At 40.4% G+C, this 26,264-nt stretch overlaps 1 protein-coding gene across 1 annotated transcript in view; it reads right to left on the reverse strand.

Annotated features, from left to right (window-relative positions):
- Positions 1 to 12,153: 12,153 nt before the first annotated feature.
- LOC148123468 (leukocyte immunoglobulin-like receptor subfamily B member 3) overlaps positions 12,154 to 26,264 on the reverse strand; it is a 29,415-nt gene continuing 15,304 nt past the window's right edge. Inside the window, 13 exon segments of the mRNA XM_087896431.1 lie at positions 12,154 to 12,714; positions 12,790 to 12,943; positions 14,401 to 14,496; positions 14,577 to 14,652; positions 14,966 to 15,085; positions 16,200 to 16,502; positions 16,726 to 17,022; positions 17,634 to 17,936; positions 18,662 to 18,946; positions 19,257 to 19,553; positions 20,263 to 20,342; positions 21,374 to 21,596; positions 21,739 to 22,023. Coding sequence (XP_087752557.1) covers positions 12,604 to 12,714; positions 12,790 to 12,943; positions 14,401 to 14,496; positions 14,577 to 14,652; positions 14,966 to 15,085; positions 16,200 to 16,502; positions 16,726 to 17,022; positions 17,634 to 17,936; positions 18,662 to 18,946; positions 19,257 to 19,553; positions 20,263 to 20,342; positions 21,374 to 21,596; positions 21,739 to 22,023 — 2,630 coding nt within the window. The 3' untranslated portion in view covers positions 12,154 to 12,603.

Below are 26,264 nucleotides of genomic sequence, written 5' to 3' on the forward strand. Positions count from 1 at the left end.
CACTTAATATCTTCCCCAAAATGATGAAATTTTATGAATTAGTTCTTTGTTTTAATTTAGTCAGTCAGTGTTGTCTACATGCTGGGTTTTATGTTACTTTTAGTAACATCATGTAAAGAGTCTTCACACTGCTCCTTTTAAAAAAAAACTAATTAACTCACAAGAGTAATTAAAATGAAAAACACAGCTAAAAGTCTTAATGTTTTAAAAGAGTTAAGGGACATAAAACATAGAAGAAAAAATTTAAAAATATTGAGTAAAGTATATTTAAGGGAGACATATATGTAAGTGGTTAAGATAGAAAATTAAAATTGAGCAAATTATAACTAGTTCTAGTAACTGATTAGTAGAGCTAATGCTTCAAATTTATAAGAGATTCGAGTTACAACTGCTAGTATTTCTTTTTTCCACCATAATTTTATTTAAATCATTTCTAGTAGAACTTTTAAATAACATAAGTAACAGTAATAAAGAAGATTCCCATTTGTCCTAAGAAGTTTTTTCTAAGGATAGTGTTAGACAATACTTGGAACCTTTACCCTATATTTATAATATCTTGCTTTTTAGCCTGTATTTCATAGTTTTCTCAGAAAACCTTGAAACTTCATTCAATCAGAACCAAATTACATACAATCAGCTAGGAGGTCTACATACTTAGGTGAAGGTTCAATGACCTTGTCCATTCCCTTTTTTTTTAAAGTAATAATTACTCTAAGCAGTCCATCTCTTGTTATTTTAATCAGGCATGACTGGAGTTATTACTGAGAGATTTTATACAGAAACTTTTATCTTATAGTCAGTTTTTATATATCTACAAATGGGAATAAATAACTAGTATAGATTAATCAGTATTTTTCTTTTTTTTTCAGTGTGTTGGATAATGGAGTTTTTTTGTTGTTGTTGTTGTTTATTCAAGTATCCAAAAACACTCTTTCCACTTACTCCCCTCCTCCCAATACCCTCCTGCTCCCCCCACTCCCTCTCCTCCTCCCTCACCATTCCCAAGAGCAGTAAGGGTTTCCTGTCCTGTGGAGAATCCAAGTTCCTCCCCCCTCCTTCCGGATCCAGGAAGGTGAGCATTCAAACAGGCCAGGATCCCAAAAAGCCAGTCCATGCAGATGAAACAAGACCCAGTGCCATTGTCAATGGCTTCTCAGTCTTCATTTCATAAAGTAATCCAGTTGCAGAATCATGTAAGTATCTGTAACCTAGAGATAATTAAACAGAGAATCAAAAGTCAAGTGTCAGCAGGAACTCAGAAAATATTTACATCAGATTATTTTATTTTTGATGATTTTAACTATATTCAATAAGTTCACAATTCTTAAGGTACAGCATGTTTAAATTTTAGCTGTTTTAAAGCACATAATGTCCTCTCTTGAACTCTTTTGTTTTGTCTCTTTGGCCTAGAGGCAGATGGCCTTCCTATGTAGTGTAGTTGTTTTGGAGGATATTATTAAACAAGCATGTTCTGTTTGGGAGAGATGGGCCATAATCCAAATCCAGAGCCACCTTCTAAATATAGTAGAACTGAATAAAAAATACTTCAAGATTAACCATACTCACAATATACCTGGATCCCTTTAAGACTGAATCCAGACATAAGAAGGAGAGACCAAAGCAAACAGAGCGCAAAGAAGGTTTAGAGATAAAATATTCTGGGTGAGAGCCAACAGCACCATGACCAGCTGCAGCATTGCAGTCAGCAAAAAGCAGTCAAAAAGGAAACTTATGTGTGCCTAGGGCACAGGCATCACCCCAGCCTGGTGATACAGGGCTGTGGAGTGGTGGTAGTCAGAGCCCTATGGCTAGACACAGGAGCCAGTTGGAAGATAGATCAAGCAAGATAAAGACATCCTTCAGAGGCAGAGCCAGGGAGAAGGATCACAAATGGGGGGAGGGGTAAGAGAAGTGCTTTATGTACCAATTCAGTGAATCAATGATAGGAACAGAGACAGAGCAAACCAGCAGAGGGAGAGATAGCATGGACGCAGCCAAGACAGTCCTTATGTCAGAAGTCCTGAAAATGCTGTAGCGTGTAGGCAGGATTGATTTGACTGTGTTCTCTTCAACTCCCTTCTTTGCAACAAAACCTGAAAAGACAAACCCAAGCTGAAAAGACAAGCTGGGTGGTGGTGGCACATGCTTTTAATACCAGCACTTGGGAGGCAAAGGCAGGTGGATCTCTGTGAGTTCGAGGCCAGTCTGATCTACAAGAGCTAGTTCCAGGACAGGGTCCAAAGCTACAGAGAAATTCTGTCTCAAAAAACAAACAAACAAAAAAAGTCCAACAGACAACAGAAAATAAAGAGAAAACAGTAAGAACAAAAAACCAAACAAAAAAAAAAAAAACAAAAAAAAACAGTACAACAATGCAATGGGGCAAGACCAGAGGAACTCAAATAAAAGATGGCAACCTTCATTCATACACCAAAGCTAGAGGACAGTTGGTCATTTCCTCTGCCCTTTATAGTGGGTCTACTCATTTGCTCTCACCTTTGTCACTCCAGAGGTCGAGACTTCAAAACAGAACAAACAGCTCACGAAGTCATAAGAGCTTCAGAAGTACATTGACCAGCAATTCTTTCTTTCATTTTGTAGTCTGGGATCCCCAGAAACTAAAATGACCACTTTGAATTTGTTCCCTCTGGAGCCTACCTACTACTAGCAACATTTAATTTGTGGCACTTATGGTAACAGGCTCCACGAATTCCACATAAACCAGGACCTACACAGTACCCATGTTTATGAGTCTTCTCTATTCCAGGGACCTTGCTGAGTTATGAACTCTCAAACTCTGGAAAAAGATCATAGACTTCATCCAACTGTCATTGCAATTTTTATTGATTACATATTACCAGTACATTAATCTCTGAGCCAAACTTGAGGGTGTCTTGTTAAGGGTATCAATGGAAGAATTTAAAGGTATAAACTACAGAAAGGATTTGAGTATCTCTACAATCAAGCCAGGAGCTGTTTTGCTCTGAGGAAATTAGGTAGTCAAGGCAATTGCAGAATAATCCTTGATGTCTGTATAAACAGATTATAGAAGTCAAAGAGACGTTAGTCATATCATAGATGGTCATGACTGTACATTTATGGATGGGAGACACTGTGTCAGGGTTATTGTGAACTTCTCAATGAACTGGGTCAATTACAAATTACTAGTGGGAACCAAGATGGGTGCCAAGAATAAAGTTTTTTTAACCATCATAAGGGTATAAGGTTTCATAAGAGTGTGAGTTCTTCTTAAAGTGTAGAGAGAGGTTGAAAAGAATACATTATATACAGGTAGAAGATTGTAGGAGATTGTTAATTACTATATTAACATTTTTATTATTCTCTTCTATTATATCCTGACTATAGTTTTTCCTCCCTCCCCTCCGCTAACCTCTCCCCTCCTTGATGTCTATCCCACCAACCTCTCTTCTTCTCCATATCCATCTTTCCTCCATTTCTTTTCAGAAAAGAACAAACCGCCAAGGGATATCAACCAAACATTGCATAATGTGCTAAAATATGACCAGACAAATACCACCACATCAAGGCTGGACAAGGCAACCCAGTAGGACGTAAAGGGTACCACAAGTATGAAAAAGAGTCAGTAACTACCCCTGCTTCTACTCTTAGGAATCCTAAAAACAACAAGCTAGTCATCCGTAACACATATTCAGAGGGTCTCAGTTAGTCCCTGACAAACTCCCTGATCTCTGTAAGTCCCCCAGGAGTCCCAGTCAATTGATTCTGTTGGCCATGTGTGTTCTCATGGTGTCCTTGAACACTCAGGTTCCTCCGAACTTTCCTCCCTTTCCTTCACAGGACTCTCTGAACTCTGCATAATTTTTGACTGTGGGACTCTGTATCTGCCTCCATGGGCAGCTTAATGAAGTATTTCTCGTGTCTTTGATGAGGATTTTGCTTGACTCTAGTTCCAGAATACTCTGCAGTCAGGGCAAACTCTGGATCAAAGAATTTTTGGTTGGATTGGTGTCCCAATCACTCCACTTGAGGCCTTGCCTGGTTATAAAAGATGACTGGTTTATGCTTCATGTACCCCATTACTAGGAGTCATTGTTAGTCATTGTAGATTTCATGGAGTTTCCATTGCATGAGTTTTCCACCTTGACCATGAAATTTCCCCCAGTTCCAGCTGTTTGTTCCAGTATTTTCTCCATCTCCCTAAGTTGAGCCCTCTTGTTCCCAAACCCCAACTGCAGGCCTCCCACCAAATCTATTCTATTTCCTCTTCCTAGGGATAGTCTTACTTTTATCTGAGGCCTTTCTTGTTACTTGGTCTCACTGAGTCTGTGGGTTGTAGCATGATTATATTTGTCTTTGGAATTAAAATTTACTTTTAAGTGAATAAATACCATGCTTGTCTTTCTGGGTCTGTAATATCTCACTCAGAATTATTTTTTAAAGTTCCATTAATTTGCCTGGAAATTTCATGATATTATTGGGTTTTTGTTTGTTTGTTTTCTTTTTTATTGCCTTATTGAGCTACACATTTTTCTCAAGATCTAGAAAAAAAATCATATTGAATGAGGTAACCCAGACCCAGAAAGACAGATATAATATGTACTCACTCATAAGTGGCTTTTAGACATAAAACAAAGAAAAACCAGCCTACAGTATACAATCCTAGAGAACCTAGACAACAATAAGGACCCTAAGAGAAACATACATGGATCTACATATAAAGGAGAAAAAGACAAGACCTCCTGAGTAAATTGGGAACATGTGGGTCTTGGGAGAGGGTGAAAGGGAAGGGGAAGAAAGCAGGGGAGTGGAGAAAGATGTTATTGTTTTCAACAGCTGAGTAATACACCATTATGTAAATGTACCATATTTTCTGTAACCATTCTTCATTTGAGGGACATTGAGATAGTTACCAGGTTCTGGCTATTGCTGTGATATAATGCTTTTGTACATTGTAAAGGTTTGTCACTCATATTGGTTTAATAAAAAGCTGGTTGACCAGTAGCCAAGGAAGAAGTATAGGCTGGATAACCAGACTAAGAGAATTCTGGGAATATGAAAGGAAGATATGTAATCACCCATGAGAAACAAAGGAAGCAAGATAAGGACTCTGCACTGAGAAAAGGTACCAAGCAACATGGCTAAACATAGAAAAGAATTATAGGTTAGATTAAGTCATAAGAGGTAGTTAGTGATAAGTCTGAACAATAGGCCAAAGAGTTTATAATTAAGATAAGCCTCTGTGTATTTCTTTGGGTCTAAACAGCTGCAGGATGGGGTGGGACAGAAACTTCCATTTACAAATGGCACCCAAATGCATGGCGAGAATTTTGACATAAGAAGTCTGAGAAAGTTCTTTAAAAAGTGATTCTAGACAGACAAGAACAGAGTCAATCACAGTTTCTTGGTAACCATATTTTCTATGGTAGGCTCTGTTTGCTAGTGGCAAGCAGAGGCGTTGCTCCTTTAAGACAGTTTTCATGACTAAATATTAGCAGCAAAAGCCTCATAGCCCTTTTAAGAGGCCCTGTAACCAAACATTTAAATGGTGTTTATGAGCAGCTGGTGGCATGCTTCTTGGTAGTGGCAGGACCTCAACATTCCACAGAGTTGTAGCAATAAACATGACTCCTGCAAGTACCTCCACTATTAAGCTAGACTCTCAGAAAGCTAAGGAATGAGGTGAAGCCAGTCACCAAAGCTGTAGCTTTAATCCTAGCCATATTGCTTAGCAGATTAAAGACTCATGTGCTCAGAAAAAGAAAGAGATATACATTAAAGACAGATTCAGATGAAAAAAAACTCTAAGCAGTGATCTAATTTTGTCTATATTAGTGCCTGCACAATTGGTGCTCTGTTCAGGAAGTTGTCTCCTATCCCCATGAGTTAAAGGATATTTCCCACTTCCTATCCTATCAGGTTTAGTGTATCCGGATTTATGTTGAGGTCTTTGATCCACTTGCACTTGAGTTTTATCTAGGATGACATATATGGACCTATTTGCCTTCTTTCATATGCCAAAATTCAGTTAGACCTACACCATTTGTTGAAGATGCTTTCTTTTTGCCATTCTATATTTCTGGATATTCTAATCACAAATATATTGTCCGTAGGTATGTGGATTTACATCTGGGCATTCAGTTTGATTCTATACATCAATGTGTGTGTTTTAATGTCAATACCATGCAGGTTTTAATTATTGCAGTTCTGCAGTACAGTTTGAGATCAGGGATGGTGATACCTCCAGAAGTTCTTTTATTTTATAGAATTATTTTAGCTAGGCTGAGGTATTTGCTTTTCCATATAAAGTTGAGTATTATTCTTTCAATTTCTGCAAATAATTGTGTTAGAATTTAAATGGAGATTGTGCTGACTCTTTGCATTGCTTTTGATAGGATGACCATCTTTACTATGTTAATTCTACAGATCCATGAACATGGGATATCTTTCCATCTTCTGATATCTTCCCAATTTCCTTCTTCAAAGACTTATTTTTTTATTATACAAGTCTTTCACTTGTTTGGTTAGTGCAACTCCTAGAAACATTTTATTATTTGTGGCTACTGTTAAGGGTGTTTTTTTTAACCTGGTTTCTTTCTTATTCTGTTTGTCATTTGTACATAGGAGAGCTACTAACTTTTTTAATTCAAACTTGTTCCTTCACCTCTCTGAAAGTATATATCAGTTGTAGATCTTCCATGGTAAAATGATGAGTATCACTTATATATACTATCATATGATAGTATACATTTGTAAATAATGAATTTGACTTTCTCCTTTCCAATTTGTATCACTTGATCTCTTTTAGTTGTCTTATTGCTCTCGATAGAACTTCAAGTACTATGTTAAATAGATATGGATAGAGTGGACCTTGTCTTATTCCTGATTTAATTGGAATTGTTTGAGTTTTCTCCATTTAATTTGATTTTGACTATACGCTTATACTGGATCATACTGACAGATTTCCATATGTTGAAACATCCCTGCATCAATAGAATTAAGCCTACATGATCATGATGGATTATCTTCTGGTATGTTTTGAGGTTTAGCTTTTATTATATTGAATATATTTGTATCTATGCTAATGAGGAATATTGGTCTGTAATTATCTGTCTTTGTTGGGTATTTGTGTGGCTTGAATATTATGGGTGACTGTGGCCTCATAAAATGAATTTTGCAATGTTCCTTCCATTTCTTTTTTTTTAAAAGAGCTATTTTATTTTATTTTTTTTGAAATTAAATTTTATTAAATTATAAAAGTTTCCATTTCCGCCCCTCTTCCCAACACCCTCCCACTCCCCCCACTCCCTCTCCTCCTCCCTCTTCGTCCCTTAGGGCAGTCAGGGTTTCCCGCCCTGAGGGAAGTTCAAGTTCCTCCCCCCTCCCTCCAGGTCCAGGAAGGTGAGTATCCAAACAGACTGGATCCCCAAAATCCAATATATGCAGAGGAAACAAGTCCCAGTATCATAGTCAATGGCTTTTCAGAAAGACTTCGGGCCAGCCACATTCAGAGAATCCGGCCAAATTCCGAGAATCTGATTAGATCACGTCCTCGTTCAGTCCCAATCCAACTGGCCTTGGTAAACTCGCATTAGATCCGTCCCCTTGAATCAGTGGGTGATAGCATCCCTTGCAGTCCTGATTTCCTTTTTCATGTTCTTCCTCCTTCTGCTCTTCATTTGGACCTTGGGGGGCTCAGTCCGGTGCTCCAATGTGGGTCTCCGTCTGTATCGCCGTCCTTCGCCAGATGAAGGATCTATGGTGATAAGCAAAATATTCATCAGTATGGTTATGGGCCACGGCCAGTTCAGGCACCCTCTCCTCTGTCCAGAGAACAATCTGGGGGATCTCTCCTTGGACCTGGGATCCCATATATAATCAAGTCTCCTGTAAACCCTAAAATGACTCCCTTAGTTGAAATATATTCTTCCCTGATCCCATATTCATCCTTCCTCCCTTCCCCCCATCCCGGTCAACCGAGCTTTCTCCATTCCTCCCCTACTCCCTTCTCTCTAAACCTCTCCCCTTCCAACAACCCTCCCACCCCCCCCCATGCACCCAAGGTTACCTGGGACGAAGAGTTTCTTTTACATATGTGGGTGCCTTTATACTAGGAGCATAGATATTCAGGATTGAGACTTCCTCCTGATGAATTGTTTCAGTTATGAGTATAAAATGTCCATCTCCATTTCTTCTGATTGATTTTAGTTTGAAGTCGATTTTGTTAGATATTAGAATGGCCACACCCGCTTGTTTCTTAGGTCCATTTGCTTGGAAAACCTTTTCCCAACCCTTTACTCTGAGTAGGTGTCTGTCTTTGTGGTTGAGGTGTGTTTCTTGTAAACAGCAGAATGTTGGATCCTGTTTTCGTATCCAATCTCTAAGTCTGTGCCTCTTTATAGGTGAATTGAGTCCATTGATATTAAGTGATATTAATGACCAGTGGTTGTTGACTCCGGTCATTTTTTCTTTTTAGGTAGTAGAGTGTATGTGTTTTTCTTCTTTGATTTGTGCTTGTGAATGGTCGCTAGATGTTCGAGTTATTGTAGGCCTTGTTGGGAATGTTGGATTCCTTCGGTAGTGATTTTCATTCTAATATTCTCTGTAAGGCTGCATTAGTAGCTACGTATTGTTTAAATTTTTTTTATCCTGGAATATTTTGTTTTCTCCGTTGATAGTGCACAATAGCTTGGCTGGGTATAGTAGTCTGGGTTTGTATCCATGGTCTCTTAGTTTCTGCAGTACCTCTATCCAGGATCTTCTGGCTTTCATGGTTTCCATAGAGAAGTCCAGTGTAAGCCTGATAGGTTTACCTCTATAAGTTACTTGACCTTTTTCCTTTGCAGCTCTTAAAATTTTTTCTTTAATCTGTATGTTTTGTGTTTTGATTATTATATGGCGAGGGGATGTTTTTTTCTGATCCAGTCTATTCGGTGTTCTGTATGCTTCTTGAACCTTCATAGGAATATCATTCTTTAGGTTGGGAAAGTTTTCTTCTATAATTTTGTTGAATATATTTTCTGGGCCTTTGATCTGCAGTTCTTCTCCTTCTTCAATCCCTATTATTCTTAGATTTGGTTTTTTTATTGTGTTCCAGATTTCCTGAATGTTTTGTGAAGAGAATTTGTTGGATTTGCTGTTTTCTTTGACCAGAGCATTTATTTTCTCTATGGTATCTTCAGAATCTGAGATTCGTTCTTCTATCTCTTGTATTCTGTTGGTTATGCTTGATTCTGTAGTCTCCGTTTGTTTACCTAGGTTTTCCATATCCAGCCAGTTCTCGGTTTGTGTTTTCTTCATTGCCTCCATTTCAGTTTTCAATTCTTGGACTGTTTCCTTTACTTGTTTGATTGATTTTTCTTGGTTTCTCAGGGTCTCATTCATGGATTTACTTATTTCTTCAAACTTTTTGTTATATTTCTCATCTAATTCTATACTCATTTCTTCAAACTTTTTGTTATATTTCTCATCCAATTCTTTAAGGGAGTTATTCATATCCTGTTTAAGGGACTCTATTGCTTTCATAATGGCACTTTTTTCCACTTCTTCTGGGTTAAGGTGTTCAAGTTCTTCTATTGTAGGGTCCTTGAGATCTGGTGTTTTCATGTTGTTTTTCAGATTGTTGGATGAAGTCTTGCCTTGGCGTCTGCCCATCTCTTACTTCAAATGTTCTCTATTGGAACTTCTGTTACCGGGTCAGGTTCCCTTCTTGGGCAGGGACTTCACTGACAGAATGCCCACCTTTACTCAGGCAGGCTATTGAAGCACAGGCACTCCTTCTATCCGGGATGTGCTTACAATGCAGGCCCAGCTCGCAAGGCAGCTGAGCTGGGGAAATTTTATGGCCCCAGGGGGAAGGGAGAAATATAGGAATTCATACCTGGATGGGAGCTGGGATGGCAGGCGGGAGGGGGTAGCCAGCACTGCAGGGCTACCTGGGCGTCTATGGGGTCGGGGAAAGTCCAAGCTCCTCCTCACCGGGACCCTGCCCCGGCCCGATGGAAACTCACCCCTCCAATGGACCTCTGCTAGAAATCAGGGCCCCTGCTGGTCAGGAATGTGGCTGAGCTGGCCCCTGGTCCACCTGTCCTCAGGGAGGCCTTTAAGACCCAGGAACTGCCTCCAGCAGGGATGCGCCTACAGCCCAGGCCTAGCTCGCAAGGCAGCTGAGCTGGGGAAATTTTATGGCCCCAGGGGGAAGGGAGAAATATAGGAATTCGTACCTGGATGGGAGCTGGGATGGCAGGCGGGAGGGGGTAGCCAGCACTCTATTCCTTCCATTTCTATTATGAAGAATAATTTGCAGAATATTGACATTAAGTCTTATCTGAAAGTCTGGAAAAATTATGCCTTTCTTTCTTTCTTTCTTCCTTCCTTCCTTCCTTTCTTTCTTTTTTTGGTTGGGAGACTTTTGATGACTGGTTATATTTCCCTGGGGGTTATAGTAGGAGGATGTTTGTTCATCCTGGTCACCCAGAATCAAAATAACCACACAGAAACTGTATTAATTAAATCACCACTTGGCCCGTTAGCTCTAACTTCTTACTGGCTGACTCTTATATCTTAATTTAAACCATTTCTAGTAATCTGTGTATTGCCACGTGGTCATGGCTTACTGGCAAGATTCCGACCAGCGCCTGTCTCTGGCGGGACTACATGGCTTCTCTCCAAATGCCACCTTCCTTTGCCTAGTACTCAGTTTAGTTTTCCCTTTCCTCTGTTCTGCCTTGCTCTGCTATAGGCTCAAGGCAGTTTCTTTATTCACCAATGGTATTCACAGCGTACAGAGGGGAATACCACATTAGTTATAGGTTTATTTAAATTGTTTATCTGATCTTTATTTAACATTGCTGAGTGGTATCTATCAAGAAAATTGCCCATTTCTTTTAGATTTCCCAATTTTGTGAAGTACAGGTTTTTGAAGTATGAGCTAGTGATATTTATGTCTGTTGTTATGACTTTCTTTTCTGATTTTGGTAATTTGGGTATCCTCTCTTTCTTTTTCTTAGTTTGTGTAAGGGTGTGTCTATCTTATTGATTAACCTTTTATTTGGTTAATTCTTTGTAGTTTCCTCAGTGTTCTTTTTTATTAATTTCACCCCTGGGTTTGACTATTTTGTGCTTTTATTTCTCTTGGGTGTATTTGCTTCTTTTTGTTTTAGAGCTTACAGGTGTGCTGTTAAGTTACTAATGTGAGATCTCTGCAATTTTTTATGAAGGCATTTAATGCTGTGAACTTCCCTATTAGCATCACTGCCATTGTGTCTCACAGGTTTGGGTATGTTGCACACCCATCTTTATAGAGTTTTAGGAAGTCTTTATTTTCTTTATTTCTGCCTTTACATAGTAGTAAGGAACTAACAAGGCTCCATCTATGAGACATAAAGAATCAATGTCAGCATGCAATTTTTCCTCTCATACTGTTATATAGATCAGAGAGGCATAAACTATGTTTCTCCTGCTTCAGCCTTGTAGTTAGGTGGGATTTCCACCCTGCGTTAACTTGTAAATGCTTTGTGTATTATTTATATCCTTATTTCTAATTTGAAACGTGTTGTTATTTTCTTTGTATATTCTCAATATAATGATGAGGTCATGGATTTAGAAAGTTTTTTGATCTATTTATTGTTCTGTACAGGAAATCATAACCCAACACTTTCTAAAAAGCCCTATGAAAGGACAATGGTAACTTTAATTCTGTGTTCTTGTCCAATATCAGACTTGGAGACAAGACTAATGTTTAGGACAGTGTCTTCCAGGAGTAGATATTGCCGCTTCTGAAGACAGGACTCTGCCTTCTGGATTATGGTTATCATCCTTCGATTCCTAAGTTTGAGGTTTCCCCAGTTCTCTTTTCAAATATTGTATGATTGTCTCTCTGCTAACCTTGATCATTTTCCCATTGAAAATAGTATACAAGACAGGGTAGTTCTTAGCATATTTGCTTGACATGAGACATTGGCTTCTGCAAGAACCTCTGTTCCAATTATTTCTTTCATTGTCTTTAGTTCTTTTCCCTGGTCTTTCCAGTCACTGCCTGGGACCCTTATTACTGATTATTCCTACTAGCTCTGAATTTTCCACTTTCATAGCACAATGGTCTATGAGTATTTCATCATTCAATTTACAGCTTTATTGAGGTATAATTGACCAGAGATATATATTCAGAGAAAATTTTTTGAATTTTGTGTATACATTTTTACATGTATATACAATAACAATTAATGAAAAGAGGTCATAAATTTGAAAAAGAGTCTATAAGAGTCTGTGGGAATGTCTGTATGGAGGAAAGGTAAGGAAGAATGGCTGCAATTATAATCTCAAAAGTAAAAAGAAAACAAAGAAAAGCAGAAAAACCCAGAAACTTCCTTCACTCCTATTTCTTTCATTTTATCTATTGAGTACTGACAAAGTATTTGTTTTATTTATAAAATGCTTGGGGCATTGCTCATGTCTGATTCAGAATCAGGTGAGTTCCCCAAAGTTGGCAAAATCTCCAAGTTACATTTGTAAAATTGCTGTTCACCTGAGGCAGATAAAATTTTTTGACATCCGTGAGTCCTCTTTCCTCCACTGAGTATAAAGACTAGCTCCCCCTGAATGTTTAAAGAACAGAGAAGTGTCTCAAGTTGGACTTTTCTGCCTGAGAGATGTGACATTCAGCTGCCTCTGTCTAGGAGTCATGATGTGCAGTTGGGCATAGATCACTTCATGGGGCTCCTTGGCTGCAGCAATCTGGAGTGGGAGAAGGTAGAGTAAGTTCTATATTCAGCACTGGGAGCCTGGGGGTCTAGAGAGGTTAGGACCCACTGGATGATCTCTTACTTGGTCTTCTTTTGCATTTCTGTCCTTTGAGTCTAGCAATCCCTTTGGCATGAGGGAAGGAGAGATAGTCTCTGCCCTTCTGAATCTGGAAGGTTTAACCTGGGCATATAAGTCTTTGGGGTGATCTTCTTTATGCTGGCTCTGCAACAAAGAGAAAGGAAATCACAGTAAATGTATACTGGTTTCCCAGATGCTCTACTCCCACTCAATTTCAGTGGAGTAGGAGAGTAAGACTATAGACATTTAACTCAAATTGTGCCATTGCTGGTGGGGTCTTCTGGGGGTTTCCTAATGACTCTGAGTTTCCTTCCTGAACTTCTGATGTATTATCCTGGATGGTGGCCTCACTCCATGGGCTCCAACGTTTGGAAAGAGGATGTTCCTTCTGACATAACACATGCACTTGCCACATCCTCCCTAGATGTGCTAGTCCATCACATATTTGTAATAGCCTCTTCACTTGGCCTTCTCCTCAGAAGGTTTTTTTCAGCCCTCCCTTTAAATTCACACTGATGATCTGTTCCCATCAGACCATCAAATCAACCTCAACTAATTTCCTCTAATTCATTTTCCTCAAGCAATTTGAAAGGCTCACTCTCTCTGCTATACCCAGGAATTTGTTCTGGTGAATGGGGAATTCTGTTCTCTGCTGTATCTGCCATCTCCACAGTAAGCCTTGTCAAAAATAAGATCCATGAACTAGGAAGAGGAATCAAGCAACACAGTGGTTGTTATGCAAACATTATTGAACGAGTTTGCTACCCAGTACCCATAATTTTAAAAAGCCAAGCAAGAATTCACATGCCTAGAACCCAAGCACTGGAGAAGATAGAATGGTGCCCAAGGTTCAATACAAATGATCTAGCCAATCAATGAACTCCAGTGTCATTCAGAGGTTCGGTCTCAGAAAATGAGGTGAAGCAAAATAGAAGAGGACTTAAAATGTTGACTTTTATCATATGTCTGTGCTTATACACATGTGAACAAAAACATTGTCAGGTACAGGGTTCTCATATATTCTTATGTCCTGTTCATTAACTTGTTAGTTTTATTGCTAAAGATTAAGCCTTATGCATCCAAAGTAATCATGTTACCATTAAGCTACAACTTCAGACACTCACATTGTCTTGAGACCCAGGAAGTATGTTAGTAAACAGTCTGATGGTGAGGAGTCAAAAAGAAGGGGTCATATGCTCAAAACTAAACAAAGCAAGGATGATGTCATAGCACACAGAAGACAAGGGCTTCTGGAATCAAGAAGGCAGCTGTGGATAATTCTGAGGGCTGATAAAAGGACAGTGATTGATCCCAGGGTAAACTGAGTCATAAGTTCATAGCATTGAGGAAAAGAATCTCTCCACAATGGCCAGCTTCACACGCTCTGTAATCTCTGTGCCCTTCACAGCAGCATGTGTCATAACAGAACACACAGGTCTTCCCATGGCCAAATTCCTGGGACTTCTCACTGCCCCAGTTACCTGGCCTCTCCCAGATAGCAACAGAGAAAAGGGAATGTGGTTGAAGGACCCATAATAAGTGAGGGGGGAAAGATCCATAGTGACTTGGTGGCTCAGAGAAGTGACCCAGAACCTCTACCACCCATCTAATGCTGGGATCTCAGATATCTCCCTCCCAGGGACCATATTTGTCTCATACAAGATTTCTTCCTGGATACTAGAAGTTGGGCTAGAGCTGGGGAGAAAGGAGAATGTCAAGTGGCATTGAGGTTAGTCAGGAAGGTTTGTAGGTCTAGGTTGTTAGCCTTGAGTTACCTCATCTGGATGCTTTTGTCCCTGATCACTGGCTCTGGAGCTTCTGCAGGATGTTGCAAATTGGTCTCTGTTTGGACTGCAAGAAAGAGAAGGGTCTCAGTCATGAGGGTGGAGCATCCTTACCTAGCACTTTCGGGGAAGGAAGGGGCCTTTACAACTCATTGCATATGTTTATGTGTTCATATGTTCCAGGATATGGAATGTCTCATATGATACCTGATACCTCACAGGTTTCAAGATCATATTCATGATTCGAGTTTCAGAGAAGCGTTTCTAAGATGACATGTCACTGTCTGGGCTTTTCCCAGACTGCATTGAGCCCCTGTTTGGAAATCCAACAGGGGGTACCCACTACCCCCTGAAACCAAGACTATACACACCCTACTCACCTCCCTTCCTGCATTTGTTCTGGTGCCTCATTCTGAGTAGAAGGAAGAGGGCAAGAAGGAAGAGCAACAGGAAGAATCCCACAGAAACTCCAATCAAAATCTTCGAATATCTTGCCAGCCCTGGGATATAGGATACATAATGAATGAGGAACCGTGTGGCAGCCCCATACTGAGTCTTTGTATTCACTACCTCTTACCCTCATAGCTATGCAATGTGAGACTGACTCCCATTACTCCAGTCAGTCTACCTGCTGGTCACAGAGCAGGAGGGCACAATGTTGTGTGATTTAACCTAAGAAATCGAGCCTCTGACCTTATTCCCTACATGAACTGTAAGGAAGGAGCCTGAGTACCCTGAACTCTCTGTATCACATACACTTACACAATGTCACCATCACAGAGTCAGATGGGGCAAGACAATTGCAGAAGTGGTTCCTAAAGAATTTATCCCTATGAGAAAGACACAGATAAAGTCAACACTAAAAGAAACTTAACATCTAGTCCAGGGCTCTCCTATTTACACTTGTAGAATCACACAGTAGAAGGGCTTGACCATGTGAAGCTCTCAGAAATGACTGTAACTACCTGATAACTTGTTTGAATCAGACTCCATGGGGTGAAGGGAAGAATGGATGGGATAGGGAAATCATGGGAAGATACATCCTGCTTTCATTTATATACTTCTCCTAGGAAAATTCTCAAATATCACTCTTTTCTAGGATGACTTTATTACATCCTAGCCTGTGAGTCTTTCTGGTTATAGAGATCATGTTGTACTCACTGCTTGAATTCCAGTATCCTGGTCAACATAGAAGCTGGTATATAAATGAAGACTTACAGGGCTGAGAGTTTTCCCATTCTGGTATGGAAAAATCTCCCTAGACAGGAAAATCTAACATGGCTATGGTATGTGCTTTGGGACCCCCAGGAAAATGTTGGTAATAGGATGTATCAATAGAAACCTGGTTCAATTATCTCAACTCTTCTCAGTCATATGTCTACACTGAACCCTCTCCAGAACATTCCAGCTGCCTACCTGAACATTCTGAATCCTGCTGAAGAGGTTGAAATGGGCATTAATTGAGGAATTCCAGTTTGCTTCTGTATCATTGACTCGTGAGCCCATTATGATTAGCCGTCCCTAGGATAAACTTATACCCAACCCAGTCAAGAGTTTCCAAGGCCACGTATTCAGTATTACCATCTGATCTCACACATTACAGAATCATCTCACCTGAGACTATGATCTCAACAGGAACACTGGAGTGTGACAACAGGTAAGGGGATGAGTTATTAGAACCAAAGCATATATAAATGCCACCAAGGGCTGAGATTTCAGCACTCATGGGGAATTTTGCCTCATATTGTGAATCTTGGTACTTTGATAGTTGATGCATGTAGGAATGGGATGCACCCTTCTTGAACAGAAAGAAATTGTCCATTGGGATTGATGATTGACACAGCAGGGTCACATTCTCTCCTGAGGACACTGTGGTGCCTGGATGCACTGAGAGGTTGGGTGTGACAAGAAATTGTCCTAGAGAGAGGAAGACTGAGTGAGGGGTTATAGTCATTGTGCTGAGGCCCTCATTAATTACCTTGTCTCTATGTGTTCTCTGAATGCCGCCCATCTACTTCTCTATCCCTAGATCTATTCCTCCTGAGATAATCTTCATCATCTTGATCATCAACCTCTGGAATCCCCAAAGCTGAGGCTACTCAGAATCTGGGTCCCTGAGAGAGTACACTGTGTTCCTCACCTGTGATCAGGATGTCCAAAGGGTCACTCGGGGCTGACCACTCAAAAGAGGAGATGTATGAACCATGGCATCTATACCGACCACCAGTAGAGAAATTCACAGAACCTAAGGTGAAGTTGGCATGAGACCCTTCCACCTGTGTAAAATGGGCAGACATCTGTGAGATGTCACTTCTACCCTCCTTGGACAGAGCATATCTGTCATAACTTATGTCTGAGCAACACTGGAGGGTCAGATCCTCTCCAAGGGCCAGGACAGGTCCTTTCTGGGTCAGCAGGGAGGGCTTCTTGGGTAATCCTTGAAGAAGGATATGTAGAAAGTCATCCATCTGGCTCTTGCTAAACATTCCTGTGCTGGCTAGTTTTATGTGAACTGGACGTAAGCTAGAGTCATTAGAGAAGAGGAAACATCAGCTGAGAAAAAGCTTCCACAAAATTAGGCTACACAGTCCTGTATGACATTTTGTTAACTAGGGACTGATACACGAATGCCTAGCCTATTGTGTGTGGTACTATCACTGAGCTGGTGATCATGGGTCTTATATTAAAGCAGGCTGAGTAAGCCAGTAATCAGCACCCTTCCAGGACTTCAGGTTCCTGCCCTGTTTGAGTTCCTCTACTGATTTCCTTTGAGGATAAACAGTTCTGTGAGACTTTAATACAAATAAACCTTTTCTTGTACAACTTGCTTTTTGTTCGTGGTATTTCATTGCAACACTAGAAACCCTAACTAAGACAAATCACCCTCATATCCTGCTCTGACACTATCATGGTCTCTCATGATCTGGATCATAACAATCAAGAACTCCCTTCAGCCATTATAACTGGAAACAACCTCAGGAGGGTAGAACTAGTGATAAAGGGTTCTCATGTCAGAAAACAATTTCGTGAATGAAATTTCTTCCTCACCTGAGACATGGATCTCCAGATGGTCACTGGCTTCTGACCACACTTGTGGGGTATTTGTATAGTATCCATGACATCTGAAGGACAGACTCTTGCTGGATGCCATAGGGATCTCAGGAAACAGAGCCGTGGATTGTCCAGTGTGCCTATACTGTGCCTTAAGGGACCTGGAGAAATTCTGATCTTCCCCAGTCACAATGAAATAATCATATCCTTTTGATGAGACACATTGGAGGGTCACGTTTACCCCTGAGGTCACAACAGGACTTGGCAACACTGACAGAGTGGGTTTTACAGGGTGGACACCTAGGAAAAGAGGATGCAGCCTGTGAAATGATACCTTGTCTCCAGCAAGTGGGCTGTGCATGAAAATGTTTGGGAGATTATTTCCTGAGGGAAAATGTAGAGGACCCAATGTACTCATGCTGACAAATAATATGGGGGAAGCCTGGAATGTTACTCAGGCAGGATGACCAATGGAGAATAAAAACAGCTGTTTTCCTTCAAGAAGCTAGGAGTGGACGTTTTTAATAATTAGGTGACCTTTCTATCTCTAGAGCCAGACCCACCTAAATCCCCTGGAGTGTTTATCCCAGACTCTTTACTCCCTAGACTTTATCATTATCTCTTAGTTAATAATGCCCATCCTTAGAGAAGATGTCACATATACCTCATAGCCTGCTGACATCTACCCTGTCTCAGGGAATGCATCTGATTGAAGGCCCTTAAGATATAAAACCCATATTCATGATCACATTTGTTTGAGTTGAGTCTTGGTGTAATTATGCATAGTTATTCATGGGAGTTTCTATTACACCAGGAATCTCTTTTTCAAAATTGAACTGTGTTTAAATATGCTTACAATAAACCACCTGGTGTCAGACTTTTTAGCTTGTGAGTCAGCAACTACTATGCCAGCCTGAACTGAGTTTTTCTTCTCACTTGCTGGGGGTCATCTCCCTATCAGCAGCAGAACTTGTAGTGGCCCCCACAGGAAAGTGTGAAGACTGTGACCCTCAGTGTCTACTCACCTGTCACCACCAACTCCAGGGTGTCACTGGGCTGAGTCCACCCAGGAGAGTTGTAACAATAACAGCGATATCACCCTGCATTATACTTTATCATGGGTGAGATGAAAAAATTTTCTTTGCGATCAGTGACTGGTACAGTTAATCTGCCTCAGGGTTCTGGGCGTCCTTCTTTATGCAGGAAGCATATTAGGGTTTCCATGTTTCCCTCACACCATATTGTCACCGGATTCCATAAGGTGATCATAGAGCCTGGCTCTGCCCTCATCGTGGGTTTCTGGAGGGTCCCTGCAAAGAAGTAGGCAAGAGGGATATGGCATTTTAAACAGTTATACAGTGAATGTGAAACTTGTAGATGACCCTTGAATAACAGAAGAAGACATGGAGCCATCTTAATATCAGTCTCTCTCCTGACCATCCCAGGTTCCATTCTCACAACCCCACTCGTTGTTTTCTGTGTCTTGACTCCCACAGGCTGCATGCTATAACAGTGACCTAATGGGTCTGACTTTCCTGTGCTGATCACACATTAAGGTCTCCCTAGGGAATCCTGTATCAGGGTCCCTGTCAATCAATAGAGAGGCTTGGGCTTCCTCACCTGAGACTAGAATCTCCAGGATGTCACTCCCTTCTGACAAGACTTGAGGGTTTCTTGAATAATAGCCATAGCATCTTAAGCTCCATCTTTCGCTGAGTGTGATGGGACCCACTTGGAAACTGGCTGAAGACTGCCCAGTATATGCATACTGTGAGTTCATGGGGCTGAAGAACTGCTTTTCCTTGATTAAAATGAATCCATTATAATTATTATTTGAGCTACATAAGGCAGTCACAGATGATCCTAATGTTAAAACAGGGTTTGGCACTGCATTCAGGGTGGGTTTTTTGTAGAAACCTAGAAAAGATACACATGGAATATTAAATGGGATCACAGTCTGATTTGTCCCCAAAACTTTAGTAATGAGTGGGTATACAATAACAGTAGACTTTTCTAAAGTCATATCTGGGGATCCCTATGATTCCTGTGTATCCTCTCACCATCTGCCACCAGCTTCAGTGTGTTACTGTCTTCTGACCTGACAGCAGAGTTGTAAGAGTAACAGGGATATCATCCTGCCTTCAGTTTTGTCAGAGAAGGGAAGATGAATTTTGCCTTTTTGTTGTTATTCTTTTGGGTCTGTCTGTTCCATAACACACACATTTGTGTTTCTCAGGTCCCCCCAACACCTGATGATTACAGGCCTCTCTGATGCGATCAGAGTGCCTGTATCAGCCCAGATGGTGGGTTCGTGGAGGTTCCTGGCAAAGCCAAAGAAAATGAGATGCATCTCTTATGACACTTGCACAAAGTTCACGCTTGTAAACAGCACGTAAGCTTATTGTCAAAGGCATAGGGACACATAAAGACTCAAGATTTCCATGGACTCTTAAGTCCCAATGTTATTATCCACCCTTCCTTTTGCCTGTCAAATCCTGTTGTCTTCTACAGTCTGTGAAATTGGACTAAGGAACATGAGTTCACTAACCCTCCACACATCAGGTTCTTCCCTGTGGTCCTGTATCAGGTAAGCTATTATTCAAAGGAAATTCTAGGGTTTCCTTACCTGAGACCAGGAGTTCTAGGTCGTTACTGGGTACTGACCACAGATGGGAGCTGTTCCGGTAATAGCCATAGCATGTGAATCTCCATCTCTGGTTGGGATTCACAAGACCCACTGTGAACAGGGCCTGGAAAAGGCCAATATTTGTGTTCTGTGCAGGCGTGGGCCTGGAGAATTTCTGATCTTCCTTCATTAGAATGTAACTATAATATTTCTCTTGTGAGGAGCACTGAAGTATCTCATACTCTTGTGACTTCACCACAGGACTGTTCTTGGCTGACAAGGAGACTTTGCTGAGGTAGACTCCTAGGTGAGAAGAGGAAGCTAAGTCAGTGGATTCATTGTGGTATACATTTTCCCCTTTTCTGAGCTTTGAGAAATGGAACCCAAATTGAACATATTCCTTTTTTTCAAAGCAGGTTTTGGTGTTGGGATGAGTCTTCTCACCTGTCACCACCAGCTCTAGGGTGTCACTGTGCTCTGACCACCCAGCAGAGTTGTAACAGTAATAGTGATATTGCCCTGCATGATGCCACTCCATTGATGTGATGGAGAACATGGACTTGGTATCGGGCCTATGAAAAGTTCGTCCTTCCCAGGGAACTGGGCTTCCTACTTCATGCAGGAAGTATACTTGGGTTTCCGTGGTTCCTTTGCACCAGATAGTCATAGGTTTCCCTAGGCTGATAACAGAGCTTGGCTCAGCCCACAGGATGGGCTTCTGAAGGGTTCCTGCAATGAAGTAAGTGAGAAGGAGTTGGGCATTTTCAACAGTTACAGCGAATGTCAAATTTTCAAATAATACTTAAGAATATCTGCAGCAGTAGGACACATGGAGACCCCATTCTTCCTTCAACTGCTGTGTTTCCACTGCTAATGTCCATCCTTGTTTTTTATATCAATTCCATGTGTGTCACATGTTCTGTGACATTGAGCACACGAGCATGACTTCATTAACCCACCACATATCAGGTCCTTCCCAGTGATCCTGTTCCATGGCAATTATCATTCAAGAATATTCTGAAGCTTTCTTGCCTGAGACCAGGAGTTCTAGGTGGTTACTGGGCACTGACCACAAATGGGAGCTATTCTGGTAATAGCCATACATGTGAACCTCCATCTCTGGTTAGGGGTCACAGGACCCACTGTGAACAGGGCCTGGGAAAGGCCAGCGTTTGTGTTCTGTGTGGGCATAGGCCTGGAGAATTTCTGATCTTCCTTCATTAGAATGAAACTGTTATATTTCTCTTTAGAGGAGCAGTGAAGAGTCACATAACCTCCAGAGATCACCACAGGACTGCTCTGGGATTTCAGGGTGATTTTGCTGGAGTAGACTCCTAGGATGTCTAGAAGAAATTCTGTTAGCTGGACTTTTTTAGATAACATTATACCTCCTCTTGTGTGATTGAAAAATCACCCCACAGTTAATATATTCCTTTCCTAAAAATAGATCTCAGTGTTCAGGAAAGGTCTTCTCACCTGTCACAATCAGCTCCAGGGTGTCACTTTGTTCTGATATGCCAGCAGGGCTTTTATAGAAGCAGGAATATTGGCCCGCATTGTGATTTTCAATTGATTAGATAAAGATCTTGTCCTTTACCTCGGTGTCTTGATGACTTGTTGTTAGCTGAGAATCTGGGTATCCTTTTATATAGAGAGGATATTCTTGGGCATTTGAGGGATCTTCACAAATTATAGTTACCTCATTCCCAATGTTTACCACATTCTTTGGCACAGCTCTGAGTGTGGGTTTAGAGAGTCCCCCTGAAAACAAAACAATACAAGAAAAGAAACAAACAAAGAAAAACAAAAAAATGAGAATTAGGTCTGAAGACATCCATCTTAAAACCAAGCTCTCATCTTTAGTACCTTTCAAGTATCACCAGAATCATCCCACACCAGCTCTTCTACATATCTTTTCTTCAGAGGGTACCTTTGATTCCCACTGATGATGCATACCCTATGATAGCTGGAAAGACACTCACCTGCCAGCGCTAGATTCCTGGGGCCCAGACTCAGCCCTGCAAGAGAGTTACCTGTGAGTACATGCAGTTAAAGCCTGAGCAGGATCTCCTCTTTCAGATCCCTTCTAAGCTACTGAGACATCCTGATGGGCCAATGCTTGACTGAGAGGTGGACTCCCTCTCATAATTGAGTTCCCTCTCCAAAACTCCCTTTCTCACTAAGACAAAGCAGAGCTGTGAGGGTAGAAGTCATAGCATCTTCCAGTTGCTAAAAGTTTGCAAATGGTTGATCCTCTTGCCAAATGAACAAACACAGTCTGGTGGCTCCTTCTTATTGTGAATATATTATACAGGCAGTTCTTGCATAGAAGAAACTGCTCTTTCTAGGCCAATTATTTTGTTTTCCAAGTGCTGTAAAGGATGGGGTTCCAAAACATGTGGTCTCTGATTCTGTGTAGTTCTTTGGCCTGGATTTTTGTTTGTGACATAAGCCTTATTTAAACTCAAGTAGGTCTCAACCTCCTCCCCTTTTTTCAGTCAGCTTCCTGTGTGTTAGAATTGCAAACCCATATCTGATTGTGGTCTTCTTTTGCAAAACACCTCACTTACACCAATATACATCTGCTTGGATGGTCCTTTTCACCATTGCTTAGCAAAAATAATCCTGGTGCCTTCCTGAGTAAACACCCACAGCTGAGGAAGCACAGAACTGATCTTTGTCTGTCAGACCTTCTCCTTGGTTCTTGATTACTCTTTCAGTCAGACCACCCTCATAATGCTTTAGGATTTTTCTCAGGATCTCAGCTGCCTACCCAGCCCTGGATATGCTTTGGGTATTTTTATGAGCTTTTCTTGGATATAAATGAACTGCTATTACTCTGGAGTATACATCAATACCAGAAACAAGATTTTACCCAAATTTAACTGAGAACCATTGAGTTTTATTAGGGCTTCTTAGAATGGTTTGGGAAACATTTCAAATTTTTTTCCTTGAGATAGGTTCTACTATTTAGCCCTGGGTGTTCTTGAACTCACCATGCATAACAGACTGAACTTGGACACACAGAGATCAGCCAACATGCCTCTGCTTCCCAAGTGCTAGGATAATGGTGTGCTCCACTAGGCCTTGTAACATGAAAATTTTTCAGAGGTTATATCACTGGAAAGGGTTTTCCACAGTAGGGTTTTATTTGTGTATAGTTACACTGGGAGAAGAGTAGTCTCAGGAGATTCTGCATTATGAACAAACACTGATGATACCAATCTTATATAGGTCACCTGTGTGCCATCACAGATACTGACACTTGAAGGGCAAGAGTCATGCCTTTTCTGCAGAGCAGTGGTCCGCAACAAAGGAAGGTACAGATTGCTGCTTCTGGAAAGATATAGAACAGAAGGGACAAACTGAGCACATGATCCTTCAGCTCACATAGATTAGCACAGTGGATTCATGCATGCAGACTAGGAAGAAACATCATATTCTCAATGCCTTAAATTTTGTTCAGTTCTGCTGACCCCTTCCCCTATAGGTGGATTGTCATTTTCTTACTGATATATACCATTTCCCTAGAAACAACATTAGCAGAATTATTACATCTTTGGTGCTTCTCTTTCCAATTTAAAAATTTTTGTTAATGTTGATTTTTGTTTAATGGCTGCCTATTCACAACTTTGCTTTCCACCTTAAATGTTAATAGTATTTCAGATCAAAACAACTCTGAGATTCCATCTTATACCTGTAAGAATGGCCAAGATCAAAAACACTGATGAAAACTTATGCTGGAGAGGCTGTGGGGTTAAGGGAACTCTCCTCCATTGCTGGTGAGAGTAAAAACTGGTACAGCCCCTTTGGATATCAGTATGGCAATTTCTCAGAAAATTAGGAAACAACCTTCCTCAAAACCCAGTAATACCACTTTTGGGTATATATCCAAAGGATTCTCAATCATGCCACAAGGACATGTGCTCATCTATGTCGATAGCAGCTTTGTTTGTCATAGCCAGAACCTGGAAACAACCTAAATGACCCTCGACCAAAGATTGGATTAGGAAAATGTGGTACATTTACACAATGAAGTACTACACATCAGAAAAAAATAATGACATCTTGAAATTTGCAGGTAGATGGAGGACCTAGAAAACATAATTTTGAATGAAGTAACCCAGACACAGAAAGACAATTATCATATGTACCCATTCATAAGTGTTTTTTAAACATAAAGCAAAAAAAGAACAGCCTCACAATCTCAGAGAACCTAGACAATAACAAGGACGCTAAGAGAAACATATATGGATATAATCTAAGTAGAAAAAGACAAGATCTCTTGAGTAAATTGGGAGCATGGGGACCATGCAGGAGGGTTGAAGAGGAGGGGAGCGGTAGGGAGGGGAGCACAGAAAATTGTAGAGCTCAATAAAAAATAAAATAAAATAAAATAAAATAAAAGTAAAAACAATAAAAAGCATGAGATGGCCTGGCCAAAAAAAATGTTGCTAGCATTTCATCTCTGAGCCTCAGCATCATTCTGAATGTTCAATATTAACCTCACTTTATACTGTTTTTATGGATTCAGGAGTGTTTGAATCCTGGAGATATGAACGATTGTAGAACTTTTAAATTGTTTTACTATTTAGTTGGGATATACATTGGTCTTATAAATGGTATAATTGAAGCACCTCTTTCCGTTCTCTTCATTTCATCATGGAAAACATATTAAGTCTAAATTGTAAAGGTTATCAAATTTTGAGCCCAAAAATAGAAATGAAAATTAAAGTTTCCAAAATACAGAAGATTCCATGTTCAAGAAAAGAACGGTAAAGTTCTAACTTCATGAAGAATCACTGCAGCAAGACTTTCTCCTCCATAGTGTGATATAGGATTCCTATCTGTATGCTGTGAATACCATTGGTTAATAGAGAAAGTGGTTGTGCCTGTGACAGCAGAATAGAGCTAGGTGGGAAAACTAAACTGAATGCTGGGAGTAAGAAGCCATGTTGCAGATGTAGGAGACAGAAACTGGGTCCCAGACTGAAACTTACCAGTAGACCACAACCATGAGGCAAAACACCGATAAGTAGAAATGGGTTAATTTAAGATATAAGAGCTAGCCAATAAGAAGTGTGAGCTAATAGACCAAGCAGTGTTGTAACAATACAGTTTCTGTATTATAATAATTGTGCTTATTTTGGGTGTGGGTGTCCAGGAAATGAATGAGCAGCCTCTGCCAATAACAATGAGGGTTGTAGGGTCAGAGCTCCAAGAGATTGTTTGTATCTGAGTAAGGCCCATGTTCTATTTACAGATGAGTATTTGGATAATTCATCTTACTGTGTTGTACCCTCAAAGACAGTAAAATACAGTAGTTTCTACTTTGCTCCAGGCATCTGTCTGATGTGTAGGCATCAGTTTCAGATTGAAAGTTACACTGTACTCATCCTTACCAGGAGTGTATCCAGTAGCCCACATACATAATCCAAGACATTTTCTCCATTTCAAGGTCTACTGACTGACATCAAAATTACCAATCTCATGCTGTTTTTGCTTTCTATATGTGTCAGTTCAATTTTTGTTTCTATAACTTGATAGTTGATCCATTATCATTATAAAGAAATCTGGATAAGTTATCTGATAATTTGGAAAATATAAGTACATCACCAGGCAGAATGCCCCCTACTCCTCTAATGAAAATTCCATTTTGCTGTGTCACAGAATTCTAGAGGAGTTGAAATGAAATGCCCAGGGACATAAAGGAAAATCTTAAATTTTAGCTCTGAAATTTGTGTAAATATAATCATCATGGTTGCAAAGAGATACAGTAGTTACTTACAAGGATGATATTCAAATAGACTTGATTTTCTTGATTTGGGGTGCGACCGTAAAGATCTCTCCAACATACACACTCAAATGTGAAGTCCAAATTTAAGCATATGAACAATAATAGGCAAGACTGTTTTCATAATTCCTGAGAATCTGAGAACAAACAACTATTCATGCTGGTTAGGGGATTGATGATAGATAAAAGTGAGGAGAACCCACAGGCC

The sequence above is a fragment of the Myodes glareolus genome, chromosome 1 (genome assembly GCF_982192425.1).
Source record: "Myodes glareolus chromosome 1, mMyoGla1.1, whole genome shotgun sequence".
NCBI lineage: Eukaryota > Metazoa > Chordata > Mammalia > Rodentia > Cricetidae > Myodes > Myodes glareolus.